Source organism: Marmota marmota, unplaced genomic scaffold, assembly GCF_001458135.2.
Source record: "Marmota marmota marmota unplaced genomic scaffold, marMar, whole genome shotgun sequence".
Classification (NCBI taxonomy): domain Eukaryota; kingdom Metazoa; phylum Chordata; class Mammalia; order Rodentia; family Sciuridae; genus Marmota; species Marmota marmota.
This window is the reverse complement of record NW_026000001.1, coordinates 1,660,300-1,674,950: the sequence shown is the minus strand read 5'-3', so window position 1 is coordinate 1,674,950 and position 14,651 is coordinate 1,660,300. Positions and strand designations below refer to the sequence as shown.

The window sequence follows — 14,651 nt, the reverse complement described above, 5'->3', positions numbered from 1 at the left end:
CCAGCCCTCTCGGTGGATCAGCCCAGAGGGCTCAGACAGAGATAAATAAGCCTTTATATACAGAGAAGCATGAGGTGGCAGTGGGGAGTGGGCAGCAGCAACAGCAGTGGGCTTGGCATGGTGAGCAGGGCTGAGGCCCTGTCAGTGGGAGAAGATGCCCCGGAAGCGGGCCTTGTCCTCCTCGTCCTTCTGCCGGATCCGTGCCTCCAGGGCCCTCAGCTCACGGCTCACAACAGGCGCCAGGGCAGGGTCCAGCTCTAATACCTTGGCAAAGTCAGCCTGGGCCTCCTGGGCATTCCACACGGCTGCATGGGCCTTGCCCCGCTTGAAGTAGGCCTTGACGTTGTCTGCAGGGGGCAGTTGAGGGCAGCAGGCATGAAGGGCACCAGTCCCCAATCAGCCCCGTGGGCCCATCAGGGGAGCTGTCCCTGACCTACGGAGGGCAACCCTGCCCTTCCCCCATTAAACCACCCACACCTCATGGGGGACCACAGCCCTGCCACATGGGGGGGCATTTGGTTGGCTCGCAATGGGGGATGCTGAAGCTAGGTCTTGAGCCCCAGTGCCCAGTGATGGCAGAGGAGAAGGTCACTCTCCTGATTGCCTGCAAGAGCCCGGTGCCAGCGCTTACCGTCATACTTGTTGAGGATGGAGGAGCAGTGGTCCAGCACTTCGTAGTACTCCTGGGCCACGAGCTTGCACTGGCAGTAGTTGAGCAGCAGCGGGGTGATTTGCTGGTCCAGCTGGATCCAGTCAGGGGACCCAGGCTGCTCCTGGGGGCGTGGGGCAGGGACAGGGCAAGCACTGAGACCTGGGCCAGGGCTCTGCCCTGGCCCCTCTACCCACCCACTGTGGCCCCCGCCCACCTTCATCTGCAGGTTTTTGAGGCAGGCGATGGCATCGTAGTACTTGGTGGCGGCCTCCTTCACCTGCCCCTCGCGGTATAACCGGTTGCCTTCCTGGTGGATGAGTGGCACTGCCTTTGCCTTCTCCTCATCTGTCATCGCCCATGGGTCCTGCTGGTATGTGCCAGGGCTCTCCACCTGCCAGGGAATGGGCAAAATCAAGGCAGAACCCAGGGGCACCCCAGTGTCCCCAACAGCAGACCTGGCCAACACCAAAGCCAGCCAGGCCTCTGGACATCCGTGTGGGCAGCAGTGTCATGGTGTTTCACTGACCACTCAGCCCAGTCACTGGCATCTCCTCCATGCCCAGCACTGTGCCAAGTACCAAGAAGAGAAGTGCACAAGACAGCGGAAGTCCCTGCCCCGCAGAGCTTGGCTCCAGGGCAGACTCCCGCAGCGGGCGAGGAGGCACACACACTCCTTCAGAGCACCGCCAGGCTGTGCCCCGGGACAGAGAATAAAGGAGGCAGGACAGTGGCTCTCCAGAGGACATGAGCACTGAGGCCTGGAGGAGCATGGCCTAGGACAGGGACTGGGGATTCAGAGGGTGCCACACAGTGTTCCTGCCCTGCTCACCTCCTCAGAGGCCTCCCGCTGGTCGCACCAGAAGGTGCACAGGGGCCTTACCTTCAGCATCTCCATGTGGAAGATGAGGGGCTGGGGGTTCTGCTGCAGGGCATCCAGGTCTGCGTGGCCCAGAGAGCTGTGCTCGTGCATCTGGGCAATGCCACAGCAGTGTCGCTGGCCCTCCAGGGGGTCCTTGCCTGCCGCGATGTTGCGGAGACTCTTGGCCACCAGTGGATACAGGACCACATGCTGCAGGGGGCAAGTGGGCACCGTTGGCTCCATCAGTATGGGCTGGTGCTAGCAGGCCCAAGAGGCCCTGCCCCACCCCATCTAAATAAGGACAGTAGGCCTGCCCACCCCCCAACAGAAACGCAGGAGGCTTTTCCCGCCAAACTCCTCTGGCTTCTCGGTCCTCCCTCTTAGTGAACCTCCCAGCTCTGCCCCACTCACCACCAAACCCAGCATTCACCCCATTCACACACGCACACTCCACCTCCCCGACTCCCTGCCCTTCTAGATCCAAGAGGATTCTTGCCTCCTCCACTTCCTTCCAGGAATATGGAAATCGACTCCTTCCACACAGTGATCCAAACATCTCTTCCTCTCCCCAGACTCACCCTGACCACCTCCAGCGGGGCCCAGGAAGCAACTTTAAGGCCCCTGGCCAACATGGGTGGATGGGACCTGGCCTCCACCCTTTCACTTAGAAAGGCTGCTGGGACTGTGGGAATCAGTCTAACAGACTCTCCACTGCCCCCTGCTGTCTGCATGGGGCAGCACGGGGCAGCTGGGCATTTCCTGAGTCTAGGCTGGACCAACTTCATTTGGAAATAAGAGGTAAACAGGACGGATCCTGCCCTGCATAGCTCAGGAAAGCAGAAGACCAGATCCTGGCTGTACAGGGCACAAGGGCTGGAAAACCCAGAGGAGGGGCTGAACCTAATCACTGACAGTAGAGGAGGGCTTCCTGGGAGTGGTGGCCGGGGAACTGATTGCAAAGTTTAGAGAGGGTCTTTGCCATGGTGAATGAAAAGGCAGGTGAGGGACTGGAGTCAGAGGAAGCAATAGCAGGGGCCAGACCAGGAATGGCCACGTGACAAGCCATATTTTATGGTCCATCCTGACAGCAGGAGCCAGAGGTTTGAAGCAAAGGGTCATATGGGTCATTTAATTTGAGAATAAGTCCCCTGGCTGCAGTCTGGGTCATGAGCAAGAGGAGTAACAGACAGGCCAGGATGCTGGTCAGAAGACTGGTTTGGTGGCCTGGAGGGAGCAGGTCATGGCTGAGTCTGGGCCTGGGGATAAGGAACAAGTTGTGGCTGGACAGACACTGCACATAGCTGCAGGACCGGTACCTTGATGTCACAGAGGAACTGGGCAATCTCCCCCTCGCGCATGGTGCACACTATGGTCTCCCACACAGGAAGCTTGAACTTCTTGCCAATGATGAGTTCCATGGGTTTCCCGCGTGCCCGGCTGTCATCCAACACTGTGCCCTCATTGTCACTGTGTAGCGTCCGGTAGTGGAACGTGGCCTGCAGGCCACATGGAAGATTAGACAAGAGCACAAGCCTCCACCAAACCTAAGGACAAGTCCAACCCTCAGCCTGCCCATTGTACAAGGGATGGGACTCGCCCAGGAGTCTCCACTTAACCCTACACTCTACTCCACTACCCCACTGAGGAATCTAAATCACAGAGGGGGAAATAAGGGGCCTGAGTCATGTGGCTAGTGGCAGCTGGACTGGAACAAGAGTCTAAGCAGTCTGGCTCCAATCAGGCCTTCAACAAATATTTACTAAGCACCTACTATGTGCCCAACCTCTGTGCCAGCCACCAGAACACAGCAATGAACAAAACAGACAAAAGGCTAGTGGTACATGCCTGAAATCCAGCAACTCAGGAGGCTGCGGCAGCAAGATTTCAATTTTGAGGCCAGCCTCACCAACTTAGTCAGACCCTGTCTCAAAATAAAAAGGGCTGGGGATGTAGCTTAGTGGTAAAGTGCCCCTAGGCTAAATCTCTAGTAACAAAAAGAAAAACAGACAAAAACTCCAGCCCCATGGGAACTTCTAGAAGGAGATGTGCCTCAGATCAAACAATGTGCTATGCCAGGTAAGGCTGAGTGCTTTGGATTAGGAAAAAACAGAGGGTGAGGGAGGGATGGTTTAAACAGCGGTGGAGCGGGGTGCCCTCTGAGGCCCAAGGTTGAAGCAGAGATTTGAAGACAGCAGGAAGCAAGCCTGGTAGATACTGGGTAGGAACAGTCCAGGACAAAAGAACACCAGATACAAAAGCCTTGCAGAGGGACAGCCTGTGGCATATTTGCAAGCAGCAAGGTCAGTGTGGCTGAGCATAGTGAACAGGGTGGAAAGGTCCACAAGGTCACAGGGGCCAGCAGGGCTGGACTCACAGGACCTGGAGTCTGTGGTGAGGGCTTTGGTTTTACGGAGGCAGTATCATTAGGAGAGCACCATAATGACCCAAGGGAGAGATGACTCAGTTTGGACTGGAGAAGGCTCAGGTGGAGCAGGTTTACACTGAGTTGCTGTAGGACATCCAGGGTGGGGATGGAGAGTAGGGTACTCTGCATCCAGCTTAAGATCAAGGTAAAGGCTAGAGCTAGGCAACTGGAAGTAATCCAGGCCGGAAACTTTTTAAAGAGATGAGACTGGGTATGAGCATCTTAGGTGAATGCAGAGCAAAGAGCACTGACGCTGAACCCTGGACAGGATATGGTTAGAGGAACCCACGCTCTCAAAGGCCGCACTGTGCGGCTGCTCCTCTAAATCTGGTTTCCTCACTGATAAAACTGAATCAACAATCCTGTCTATCTCAAATCACAGGAAACAACCTTGCAAAACTTGTAGCACCATGCCCAGACAGCGAGCACTCAATCAACGCTGGTGATCGGGTGTCTTGATTTTTGTGTATGTGTGGTTCTGAGGAATGGAACAGGGGTCTCACAAATGCTAGGCAAGCACTCTACCACTGAGCTACACCACCAACCCTGGTGATGGGGTTTTGCTATTTTTACTTTTTTTTTAATTTTTAAAAATAATAATAATTATTATTAAAATTATTATTATTGTATTATTATTATTATTAGTTTTTGGATAACCTGCTCTTTGGGTGCCATTGCTCAGAAACCTCTACCTTCACATACATCACTCTCTCCTGGTTCTGTTCCAACCAGAATCCCTCTTGCGAGGCCCTTCTTCCAAGACCACCAACACCCCAGCCCACCACATACCCTCTCTGTTCTTGGAGAAGATTCCTTTTAAATAGATGAACCCTAGGATTACACAGCTGCCCTCTGATCTCAGCGCACTCCTGCTGCACCAGGCCAAGACCTCTGCCTGGCCAGGGAGCTTGTGCTCATTCACACTAGCTCTTACTTTTGGCTTCCCTGGTACCTCAACGTGCATGTTCTGCAAGACTGCTCTACTGGGCAGAAATGGGAAGGGGGCTGCCCAGGGAGGTCCCTACTGTACAGGATGGCACCCAGGGAGGAGAACTGCAGAAACTGAGAACTCTGTAGATGTGGGTTTTGTCGGAGAGGCGGTCAGGAAGGCTGAAGCTGAGTGCCTGGATATGAAAAGGAGGAAGGTGGGCGGCTCTTCACTTCCTAGCCCTCACTGGTTCCCAGCAACTACGCTACAGCCCTGGGAAAACTGCCACGAGGTTCTAGTCTGAGAACTGACCTCTGGCCCCGGGGCCTCAGTTTTACCATCTAAACAATGGTTGTGGGTCTAAGTGTCTTTAGAAGGCCCTTCCCTCTACAAGAAGCCTCGAAACCCAAAGGCCCTGGAACGCAAGGAGGCCAGACCCAAAACTCTTCTGCAACCTGCTTGAGATGATTGACCGCATCCCCGACCAAATACAGCCACAAGGACAAGCCAGGGGGCGGGACGGAAGAATCCGAATTCACCCCCTCCTTAAACCCAGACCAATCAGCGTCGAGCTCCGCATGTGAGTAGCAGGGTCACTGGCCGCTACTCTCTGGGCATGCGCAACGTCTCGCCTAAGGCCTCCTCCCGCCTCGCATGCGCACCGCTCCTCGGAAGGGAGATAGGGAAGGGGAGGGGGTGGACACGAACCTTGGTTCCATCCTGAAAGCTAGGGAGCTCTCCTCGCCCCTCCTGTATTACACGCTTTTGGATCCCGTCCTCTCGGAGTCTTGCGATGATATCCGCCATCCTCCTTCCCCGCTGCTCTCTTTCGGCAACTTCCGGACTCGCTCGGTAACTTCCGGACTGCCTTCGACAACTCTTAGAGCCTCGGCAGCTTCCGAGCTAGCGCCATTTTGGCTGAGGGCAGAAGCCTAGAGGGGACTGAACGCGGGAACGCGCCATGATTGGCTGTCTGCGCGGCGGAGTGGGCGGGGTCCGCCTGGAGGCGGGGCTTGAGGATTTCTGCGGGAGGGGCCAGAATCTGCTGGAAAGGTGGGGCCAGTTCACCCGGAGTGAGCGTCGCGGTTGTCCCCAGCAATTGCGTGATTAACTTGATTGGAACTGTGGCCCTCCCAGATGGCTGTGTGCCGCTCCGTTTAAAGTTATAGATGCAGCATAACAGCCTTAGAGTTAGAGAAATAAATAAAACTCACTCCAATACCAAGCCCTAAAACGACTTTTCTGTGTGTGAACCCCCTTCTGGTTTTTTTCTTTTGCATATTTAGTATAACTGACTTTTACATCCTGAATTTGTGTTTGTTTGTTTGTCTTTTGTGGTGCTGGGGATTGAACCCAGGGCCTTGTGCAAGTGAGGCAAGCACTGTACCAACTGAGCCATGTCCCCAGTCCTATATCCTGGATTTTTGTATTTAAAAAAGGGAGGGCTGGGGCTGGGATTGTGGCTCAGAGGTAGAGCCCTTGCCTAGTATGCGTGAGGCATTGGGTTCGATGCTCAGCACCGCATAAAAATAAAATAAAGATATTGTGTCCACCTATAACTAAAAAATAAATATTAAAAAGAAGAAATAAAGAGGACTGGGTGGGTTGGGGATGTAGCTCAGTGTCAGAGGTTTGCCCAGCATGTGTGAGGCCCTGAGTTCCATGTCCAACACGGGGTGGGGGTGGGGGTCCACCAGAAGCTCCCCTAAAGACCAAGGGTCCCCTATGTGGTCTGAGGTGAGTTTGTGGTCACCTCTGAACCCAGAGTGCCTGACGCAAAGTACCCAGTAAATACTAGAGAATAGACAGATGACAAAAATGAGGATCTAGCTGGGTGTGTAATCCTGGAGACTCCGGAGGCTGAGGCAGGAGGATCGCTGGTTCAAGGCCAGTCTCAGTAATTTAGTAAAACCTAAGCGATTTAGGGAGACCATGTCTCAAAATAGAAAAAAAGCGGGGGCTGGGGATGTGGTGGAACGCCCTTGGATTCAATCCCTGGGACCAAAATTTAAAAAGAAAAAAAAAGAGGGGCTAAAACAGTTTCACTCTGTCCCTGCAAACTAGTGGAAACTTGCTGTAAGCAACAGCCCTAAGAGGTTTTTTCCTCCCGTTTTCAAGGTCCAGGGAAGGGACTAAGGAGTAAGAGGTGCAGCCCTCCTGTGCTTTTGCCTGCGTCACAACTGCGAGGGAGGAAGGATCATCGTTTTTCCCGTGAGACCCAGGCACTAAGTGCTTCGCATACTGTACTGGTTCATTTTCCAATAAGACATCCTTGGAGAGACGGAGGACTTCTGAGGTGGGGGAAGACATGCTTGGTTTTTATTTTGTTTTTGTTTTACCAACACAGAAAGTTTATATGCAAGTTATATCAAATTTTGAGCAAAAAAATCATCTGTATCTCATGCAAATTGTTCCAGAAAATAGAAAAAGAAAGCGCACCAACATGAGGCTGGTTGAATCTTGATTCCTGAGCCAGATAAGCACACAAGGCAAGAAAAGTATACACTTATTTTACTAATAAATCCAGATGCAGAATAAAGAAAATATTAAGCTCAGGGCCTAAGGTTCAGCTCAGTGGCAGAACACTTGCCTAGCAGATGGGAAACCTTGGATTTAATCCCTAGTACTGAAAGAAAAAAAAAAGCGAATTAAATCCATTAGGATATATAACAGTGTATCAATATGCTCAGCCGAAATATCAGTCACAAAAGAAAACATTGTGTGATTGCACTTGTAGGAGGTCTCTGAGTACTCAGTTCATAGACAAGGAAAGGGAGGTCTCAGTACTCAGTTCATAGATACAAAAAGGGAGAGGGAACAGAGTCATTTTTTTTTAATGAGTATAGAATTTCAATCTTGCAAGACGAAAAAGTTCTGGAGATATGCTGCTGCTGCACAGCAATGTGAATACGCTGAACTGTATGTTTAAAAACAGTTAAGATGGTATATTTTTGTTGTGTATTTTACCACAATGAAGAACAATATTTTCACAGCCAGAAGAATGAGAAGTTATACTCCATTTATGTATGATGTGTCAGTGCATTCTACTGTCATGTATAACTAATTAGAACAAATGAATTAAAAGAATAAATATTTCCAAAATGATGCATGAAAAGACACCCCTCCCCCCCCAAAAAAATGTGTGAAGATCAGGTAGTAGAACTTATTCCAAGAATGTAAGAATGGCTCTACATTAGGAACATCCATTACAGTAATTCATCACATCAGTGGACTAAATGAAAAAATGCCTATGCTTATCTCAAAATATGAAGAAAAAGCGTTTGAAGTTTTATGATTGTTTATCATAAAAACTCATAGGAACAAAGAGGAACTGTTTGGAGTTGATAAAAGCCATACACAATTTATGATAGAATAACAGTATTTCACATCTTCTTCAAGATCCTTCTGTCAATGATGCCTTGTAGAACAGAATTAGAATCCATGGCCAAAGCAATAGGCCAAGAAAAAGACGGCAAACTGACATTATTAGCAAATTATGTCTACATAGAAAATACAAAAAATCTAAAGACCAACAAATGAGCTCAGCAATGTTACCCGAATACAAAATAAGCTAGCAATAATTAACAATGCTTTGAGCATCAGAAACCAACTCAAATATATAGAAAATAGGGGCTGGGGGGTGCAGCTCAGTGGGAAAGCATGTATTTAATATGTACCAGGTCCTGGGTTCAATCTCCAGCACCAGAAAAAAAAATACACACACACACACACACACATTTGTATGCATGTATGCATATAATAAAATATCATTAACAACAACAACAAAACCCATAAAGTATTTAGGAAACCAAAACACAATTCAGAACTTTTTTGGAGAAAAAAAAAACATTTTTAGGACATAATGACATAAATTACTAAAATAACTTGTTGTAAATGAGTAGAACAACCTAACATCAAAAGATGTGATTTTGGGGTTGGAGATATAGCTCAGTTGGTAGAGTGCTTGCCTCACATGCACACTTGGGTTCAATCCCTAGCACCACCAAAAAAAAAAAAAAAAAGTGATTTTCCTGAAATCATGCAATGAAATCCCAGTAATAATTAGGAGTACTTTTTAGGAACTTAGGAAAATTTTTGTTAAATTTCTATAGAAGAATTAAAGTGCCAGATCACGTTTGAAAAAAAGATGGTCAGAGGGGACACTTGCCCTCCCACATTAAACCAAGTTGCAAAACTATAATAATAAAAATCATAAGATACTGGCTGAGAAATGGCCCGGAGGAGCCAAAAAGAGTTTACAACAGTTATATGTGTGAGCAACAGTATAGCTGATCTATGATTAAGATGGCCACAATCCAGAAGCAGGAAGAACTGGTTGGGCGGTTGTTCTGGGACAACTGGTTAAGACCCTTTGAGAGAAATCTGAATCCCTCTTTGCATCCTATTCAGAAGTAGAATCCATAGGGCTAAGGATCAATGTCAGTATCGATTATAAGAATTCCTAACACTGATTGAGTACACTATTGCCAGGCTCTGTGTTTTGCTCCTTACAAAGTAATGCCTCATTTAGTCCTAAAGTAAAGAATTAAATCTATGAGAAACACTGTCTTTACCTCCAGCTGACCTGTGAAGAAACTGAGGCACAGAAAAATCATGTAATTAGCTCAAGGCAGGGCCGGGACTAGGGCCCAGGCAATCAGGATGATCTGCATAAAGTCCAATTCTATCTTATTTAAAAATTTCAATAATTTGTTCATCATGAATTTTTGTCTTAAATTTGATTTTTAAAAAGAAGTAATGCAGTAAAATTTTACTTGGCTTGCTGAGTTTTGTTTGTTTGTTTGTTTGTTTTTGGGTGTACCAGATTTTTCACATGCAGGACCTTCCCTATCCCAGCCTTCAAAGTTCCCAAAACTAGTGAGAAGGAGAGCTGCAGTCCCAGAAGGCTTGACTCCAGGGCCAGTCTGAAAGGCTTTGTTGCAATACTTTTCTGGACAGTAAACCATGAGGCCAGTAGAATAAGAAGCTGGAGGAGCCTCAGCTGAGGCTTTGTGACCTTGCAAGGCAACACTTGAAGCAAGACTCCAGGAGCACATGCCTGACAGATCTGACCATATAAAAAGGAGTGGCTACAGATGAGATGGTGCACACCTGCAGTCCCCGAGACTCAGGAGGCTGAGGCAGGAGGAGTCCTTGAGTCTAGGAGTTGGATATTAACCTGAGCCCAGTAGCAAGACCTCATCTCAGGGGAAAAAAAAGACAAAAAAAGGAGCAATTTTTCTTTAACCAAAAACTCCTTAGACAAAGGAGATAAAGGCTGGGAGGAAAATAAGGAAACATAAATGACTGTAAAAAACAAACNAATATTTATTTATTTTAGTTCTCGGCGGACACAACATCTTTGTTTGTATGTGGTGCTGAGGATCGAACCCGGGCCGCACGCATGCCAGGCGAGCGCGCTACCGCTTGAGCCACATCCCCAGCCCCTCTATATATCTCTTGAAGTAATCTTTTGCTCCCTATATTTAAACTTGGACCATTTGACCCAGCTATCCCACTCCTCTGTCTATACCCAAAGAACTTAAAATCAGCATACTCCAGGGACACAGCCACACCAATGTTTATAGCATCTGAATTCACAATAGCTAAACTGTGGAACCAACCTAGATGCCCTTCAATAGATGAATGGATAAAGAGACTGTGGTATGTATACACAATGGAACATTACTTAGCATTAAAAGAGAATAAAATTGTGGCATTTTAAGGTAAATGGATGGAGTTGGAGAATATCATGCTAAGAGAAACGAAGTAAGCCAATCCCAAAAAACTAAAGGTCGAATGTTTTATCTGATTAGTGGATGCTGATCTATGATGGAGCGGGGGCATGAGAAGAATGGACCATCTTTGAATTGGGCAAAGGGGAGGGTGGGGAGGGGCTCTGGGGTAGGAAAGATGGTGGAATGAGATGGACATCATTGCCCTGGGTACATGTATGATTGCATAAATGGTGCATCTCTACACTGTGTACAACCAGAGAATTGAAATGTTGCACTCCATTTGTGTATAATGAATTGAAATGCATTCTGCTGTGGTGTACAACTAAGTGGAACAAATAAAAATAATAATAGGGGCTGTGGCTATGGCTCAGCGATAGTGCACTTGCCTGGCATGGGTGAGGCACTGGGTTCGATTCTCAGCACCACATAGAAATAAATAAAATGAAGGTCTATCAACAACTAAAAAAGTATTTTAAAATAATAATAACAATAAAACTACAAAGGGTTAATAATTATATATGCACCGATTTGCAAACCAGCAGAAGAAAGGCCAGGGACCCCAAAGGGAAAAAAAAAAAAAGACAAAGATGTGAGCTGGCAACTCACAGAGGAGGCAACCTCAATGGTAAGTGCCTGAAAACTGCCTTAAGTCTTCAGTCCTCAGATACCCCCATCAAAATAAAGCACCACTTTCTTCCTCCTTTTTTTTTTCTTCTAAGAAGAGGAAGAGAAGCCACTCCTACAATCCCAGTGCCTCAGGAGGCTGAGGCATGAAGATCCCAAGTTTGAGGCCAGTCTCCTGAGCAAGCTATGCATCAACGTAGAGCAAACACATTTGTGTCTTTCCACATGTAGGGTTTATTTGTTTGTTTGTTTGTTTGTTTGGGGGTGCTGGGGATTGAACCCAGGGGCACTTGGCTACTGAGCCCATCCCCAGCCCTATTTTGTATTCTGTTTAGAGACAGGGTCTCCCTGAGTTGTTTAGTGCCTTGCTTTCGCTGAGGCTGGCTTTGAACTCTTGATCCTCCTGTCTCAGCCTCCCCAGCCACTAGGATTACAGGCGTGCACCACTGCGCCCGGCCAGAATTTATTGAATATAATGAATTCACAAGTTACACCACTTTCATCGGTGGCAGTTCACTGCGTACTTGCAGGTCATCTAATAGTCAAAAACCAGACAATCACTGATTCTTTGATCCCACTCTTAAGTTTTAATGTCTATAACACTCAAGTCTCTTAGGGTTCTAGGCTGCTCTGCCAAGAGCACAGGCAGAGAGCAAAGAGTCCCTGTAGGTGGTCAGATAAGGGTTGGGGTTTTTTAAAATATTTTTTATACCTTTATTTTGTTTACTTTTTTTTAATGCAGTGCTGGGGATCGAACCCAGTGCCTCACGTGCTAGGCAAGCAGCTGTGCCACTGAGCCACAACCCCAGCCCCAGATAAGTGTTTTAACTAAGCAGCTCACAGAGTTGTCCAGGCAGAGATCAGCTGGGCGGGGGCCCCTGCCTTGTCTTCACAGGCAACAGAAACCACCCTGAGCGGAAGCCCAAGAGAAACAGAGGTTCATCACGGTGGCAATTTGCCTGGGCAAGGCTCATGACAAGTGACCAGGTGATGGGGTCAGGGTGTGTTTCAGTCAGTTTTTTCATTGCTGTGACCAAAAGACCTGACAAGAACAATTAGAGGAGGAAAAGTTTATTTGGGGGCTCACGGTTTCAGAGGTCTCAGTCCATCGATGACCAGCTCCATTCCTCAGGACCTGAGATGAGGCAGAACACCATGCGGAAGTGTGTGGCAGAGGAAAGCAGCTGGGGACATGGCACCAGGAAGCAGAGAGAGAGGGTGTGCTGTCCTCACTACAACAAAACCTAAGTCCCAACGGCCCACCCCCAGGAACCGGCCTCCTCCAGCCACACCCCACCTGCCTAGTCACCACCCAGTTAATCCGTGTCAGGGAATGAAGGCACTGATTAGTTTAAGACTCTCATACCCCAGTCACTTCACCTCTAAACTATCTCGCATTGTCCCACACATGAGCTTTTGGGGGGTACCTCATATCTAAAAACATAACAGGCTGCTGCTGTGTCCATTCTTGGGGGGCTTCTTCTTTTATGGGTCAGAGGTGATGGGGTCACATCTGATGAGGTTGATAAGTTCCTGTGTTCAGTGTTCCTGGTGTGATTTGGCATAGGCACAGGTCCAGGTGCTCCTGATTCTGTCTGATAAATTGGCACCAATAAGTTATTTATCAATTTGTGTTTTTATGATTGTGCCGGGCAGATGATGGTTCTTTACTTGTACAAATATGGTGTAGAGTCATTCTACCTTGGCCCTTGGACTCAAAGTGGAGCAACATATTGTAAACTACTGCTTTACAAAGTGGAGTAACTTTGGTTTAGGCACAGCCTGAACACTGTTACATCAAGGAGTAACTCCCGGGATGGGGCTGTCGCTCAGTGGCGAGCACTTGCCTAGCATGTGTGAGGCACTGGGTCCGAGCCTTGGCACCACATAAAATAAACAAATAAAGGCATTCTGTCCATCTACAACTTCAAAAGTTAAAAAAAAAAAAAAGGAGTAACTCCAGCAGGGCACAGCCTATTGTCCACACCTCTGCAAGTTAGCAAGACCCTGTCTCAAAAAGTACAAAGTAGCTCAGTGGGTCCAGTTTCCAGCACGCACACACACAGGAAGAGAGAGAGGAGAGGAAAAAAAAGAAAGAACAGAGGGAGAGAAGGAAGGAGGAAGAAGGAAGGAACCAATAAGGCACCATTTGCAACTCAGGAGACTGGCCGGCCCAGGAAGCTGGATGACAACAGGTGATAAGAGAAAACTAGAAGCACCCAGGTGTGTGCATCAACACCCATGGCTACTCAGGAGAGCATCTGCCAGCTTCAAGAAATCACAAGGGCATGTGCCCTGTGACCTGGAGTCCTGCCCGAGGAGAGCTCTCCCACATCTAAAGAGGCAGAAAGAAGATGTTCATGTCAGCGGTGTGTGTAATGGGGACGTCAGGCCAATCTGAGTGTGATCACCATAGGGGCAAGGCGGATAATAAAAGCCCCAGAAGTTCAATGTGCTGTAACCTGCAAGCCACTAGGAGCAACAAACAAGATGCACATGGAAAACGTTACCGGTGAGTGGAAAGATGTGAAGATTAAGTGGCAGAATTAGCTTGATAGCTGACACCATGTCTGTCAATTGCAAGCACATTCACATAGGAGATTCGCCATGTGCCATTCAGGCCAGGCAGGATTGGCTGTGGTCTGATGGAAGGGAGGTAAGAGGGAAGATGAGAAGCCACGAAGGGGAAATGAATTAATGGAATTCGATACGTGATGCAAAGCTGACTAAAGACTGCACAGTTGGGGACAGTCTCTGAGAGGTGACGACTGAGCAAGGATGAAGATAACAAAAGCTGTGAGAGGAGCAAGGTTAAGTGCCACTGGGCACAGGAAGCAGCATGTGCAAGCCTCTGAGGTGGGCATGAGCTTGGCCTGTGCAGTGTGGCTGACCGGGATGTGGAAGGGGCAGAGGGGGACTTGGGGAGGGTGGAAGAGGTGGACAGGCACCGAGGCATTCAAAACTTTGTGTACCCTAATCAAGCATTCAGATTTTATTCAACTACAATAAGAGGAGAGATTGACTAGCCTACTTTTTAAAGTTTCTTTCTGATTCTTTTGGTTTTGGTTTGGATTCAGGATTGACCCCATGGCCTGCATATGCTCTTCTACTGAGCTACATGCCCAGACCATAATATAAATAAATAAATAAATTTTATTTAAGAATAACATACAGAGAGAAAAAGATACATTTGTAAAGATGGCTTTGGCTGTTGCATGGAGACTGGACTGGAGGACAGTAAAAGAAACGTAAACTCAGCCTCAGTTTCCACATCTGCAAAATAGCAAGAACACTCCTTCCACTCAGGGCCGTGGTGAGCAAGGTGGGAAAACAGCTCCCATGCTCCTGTCTTTTGCTCCTGGGATGCAAAAGGCCGCCTGTGGGCCCTGGGCAGCTGGGGCATGCCAGGCCCTCCGAGCCAGTGT

The 14,651-nt window shown here is 48.3% G+C and overlaps 1 protein-coding gene across 2 annotated transcripts; it reads right to left on the bottom strand.

The window, feature by feature from the left end:
- Positions 1-36: 36 nt before the first annotated feature.
- Positions 37-5,807, bottom strand: LOC107157009 (aryl hydrocarbon receptor interacting protein). Of its 2 annotated transcripts, none has more exons than XM_015503225.2 (6): positions 5,573-5,806; positions 2,828-3,007; positions 1,533-1,721; positions 867-1,043; positions 632-773; positions 37-347 (listed from the first exon to the last, which is right to left on the bottom strand). In XM_015503225.2, exons 1-6 carry the CDS (start codon positions 5,669-5,671, stop codon positions 142-144), a joined length of 993 nt encoding a protein of 330 aa, XP_015358711.1. In that variant the 5' UTR covers positions 5,672-5,806; the 3' UTR covers positions 37-141. The 2 variants fall into 2 exon arrangements, with proteins under 2 accessions (XP_015358711.1, XP_015358712.1); XM_015503226.2 differs by having other exon boundaries at positions 133-347; positions 640-773; positions 5,573-5,807.
- Between the last annotated feature and the right edge of the window lie 8,844 nt (positions 5,808-14,651).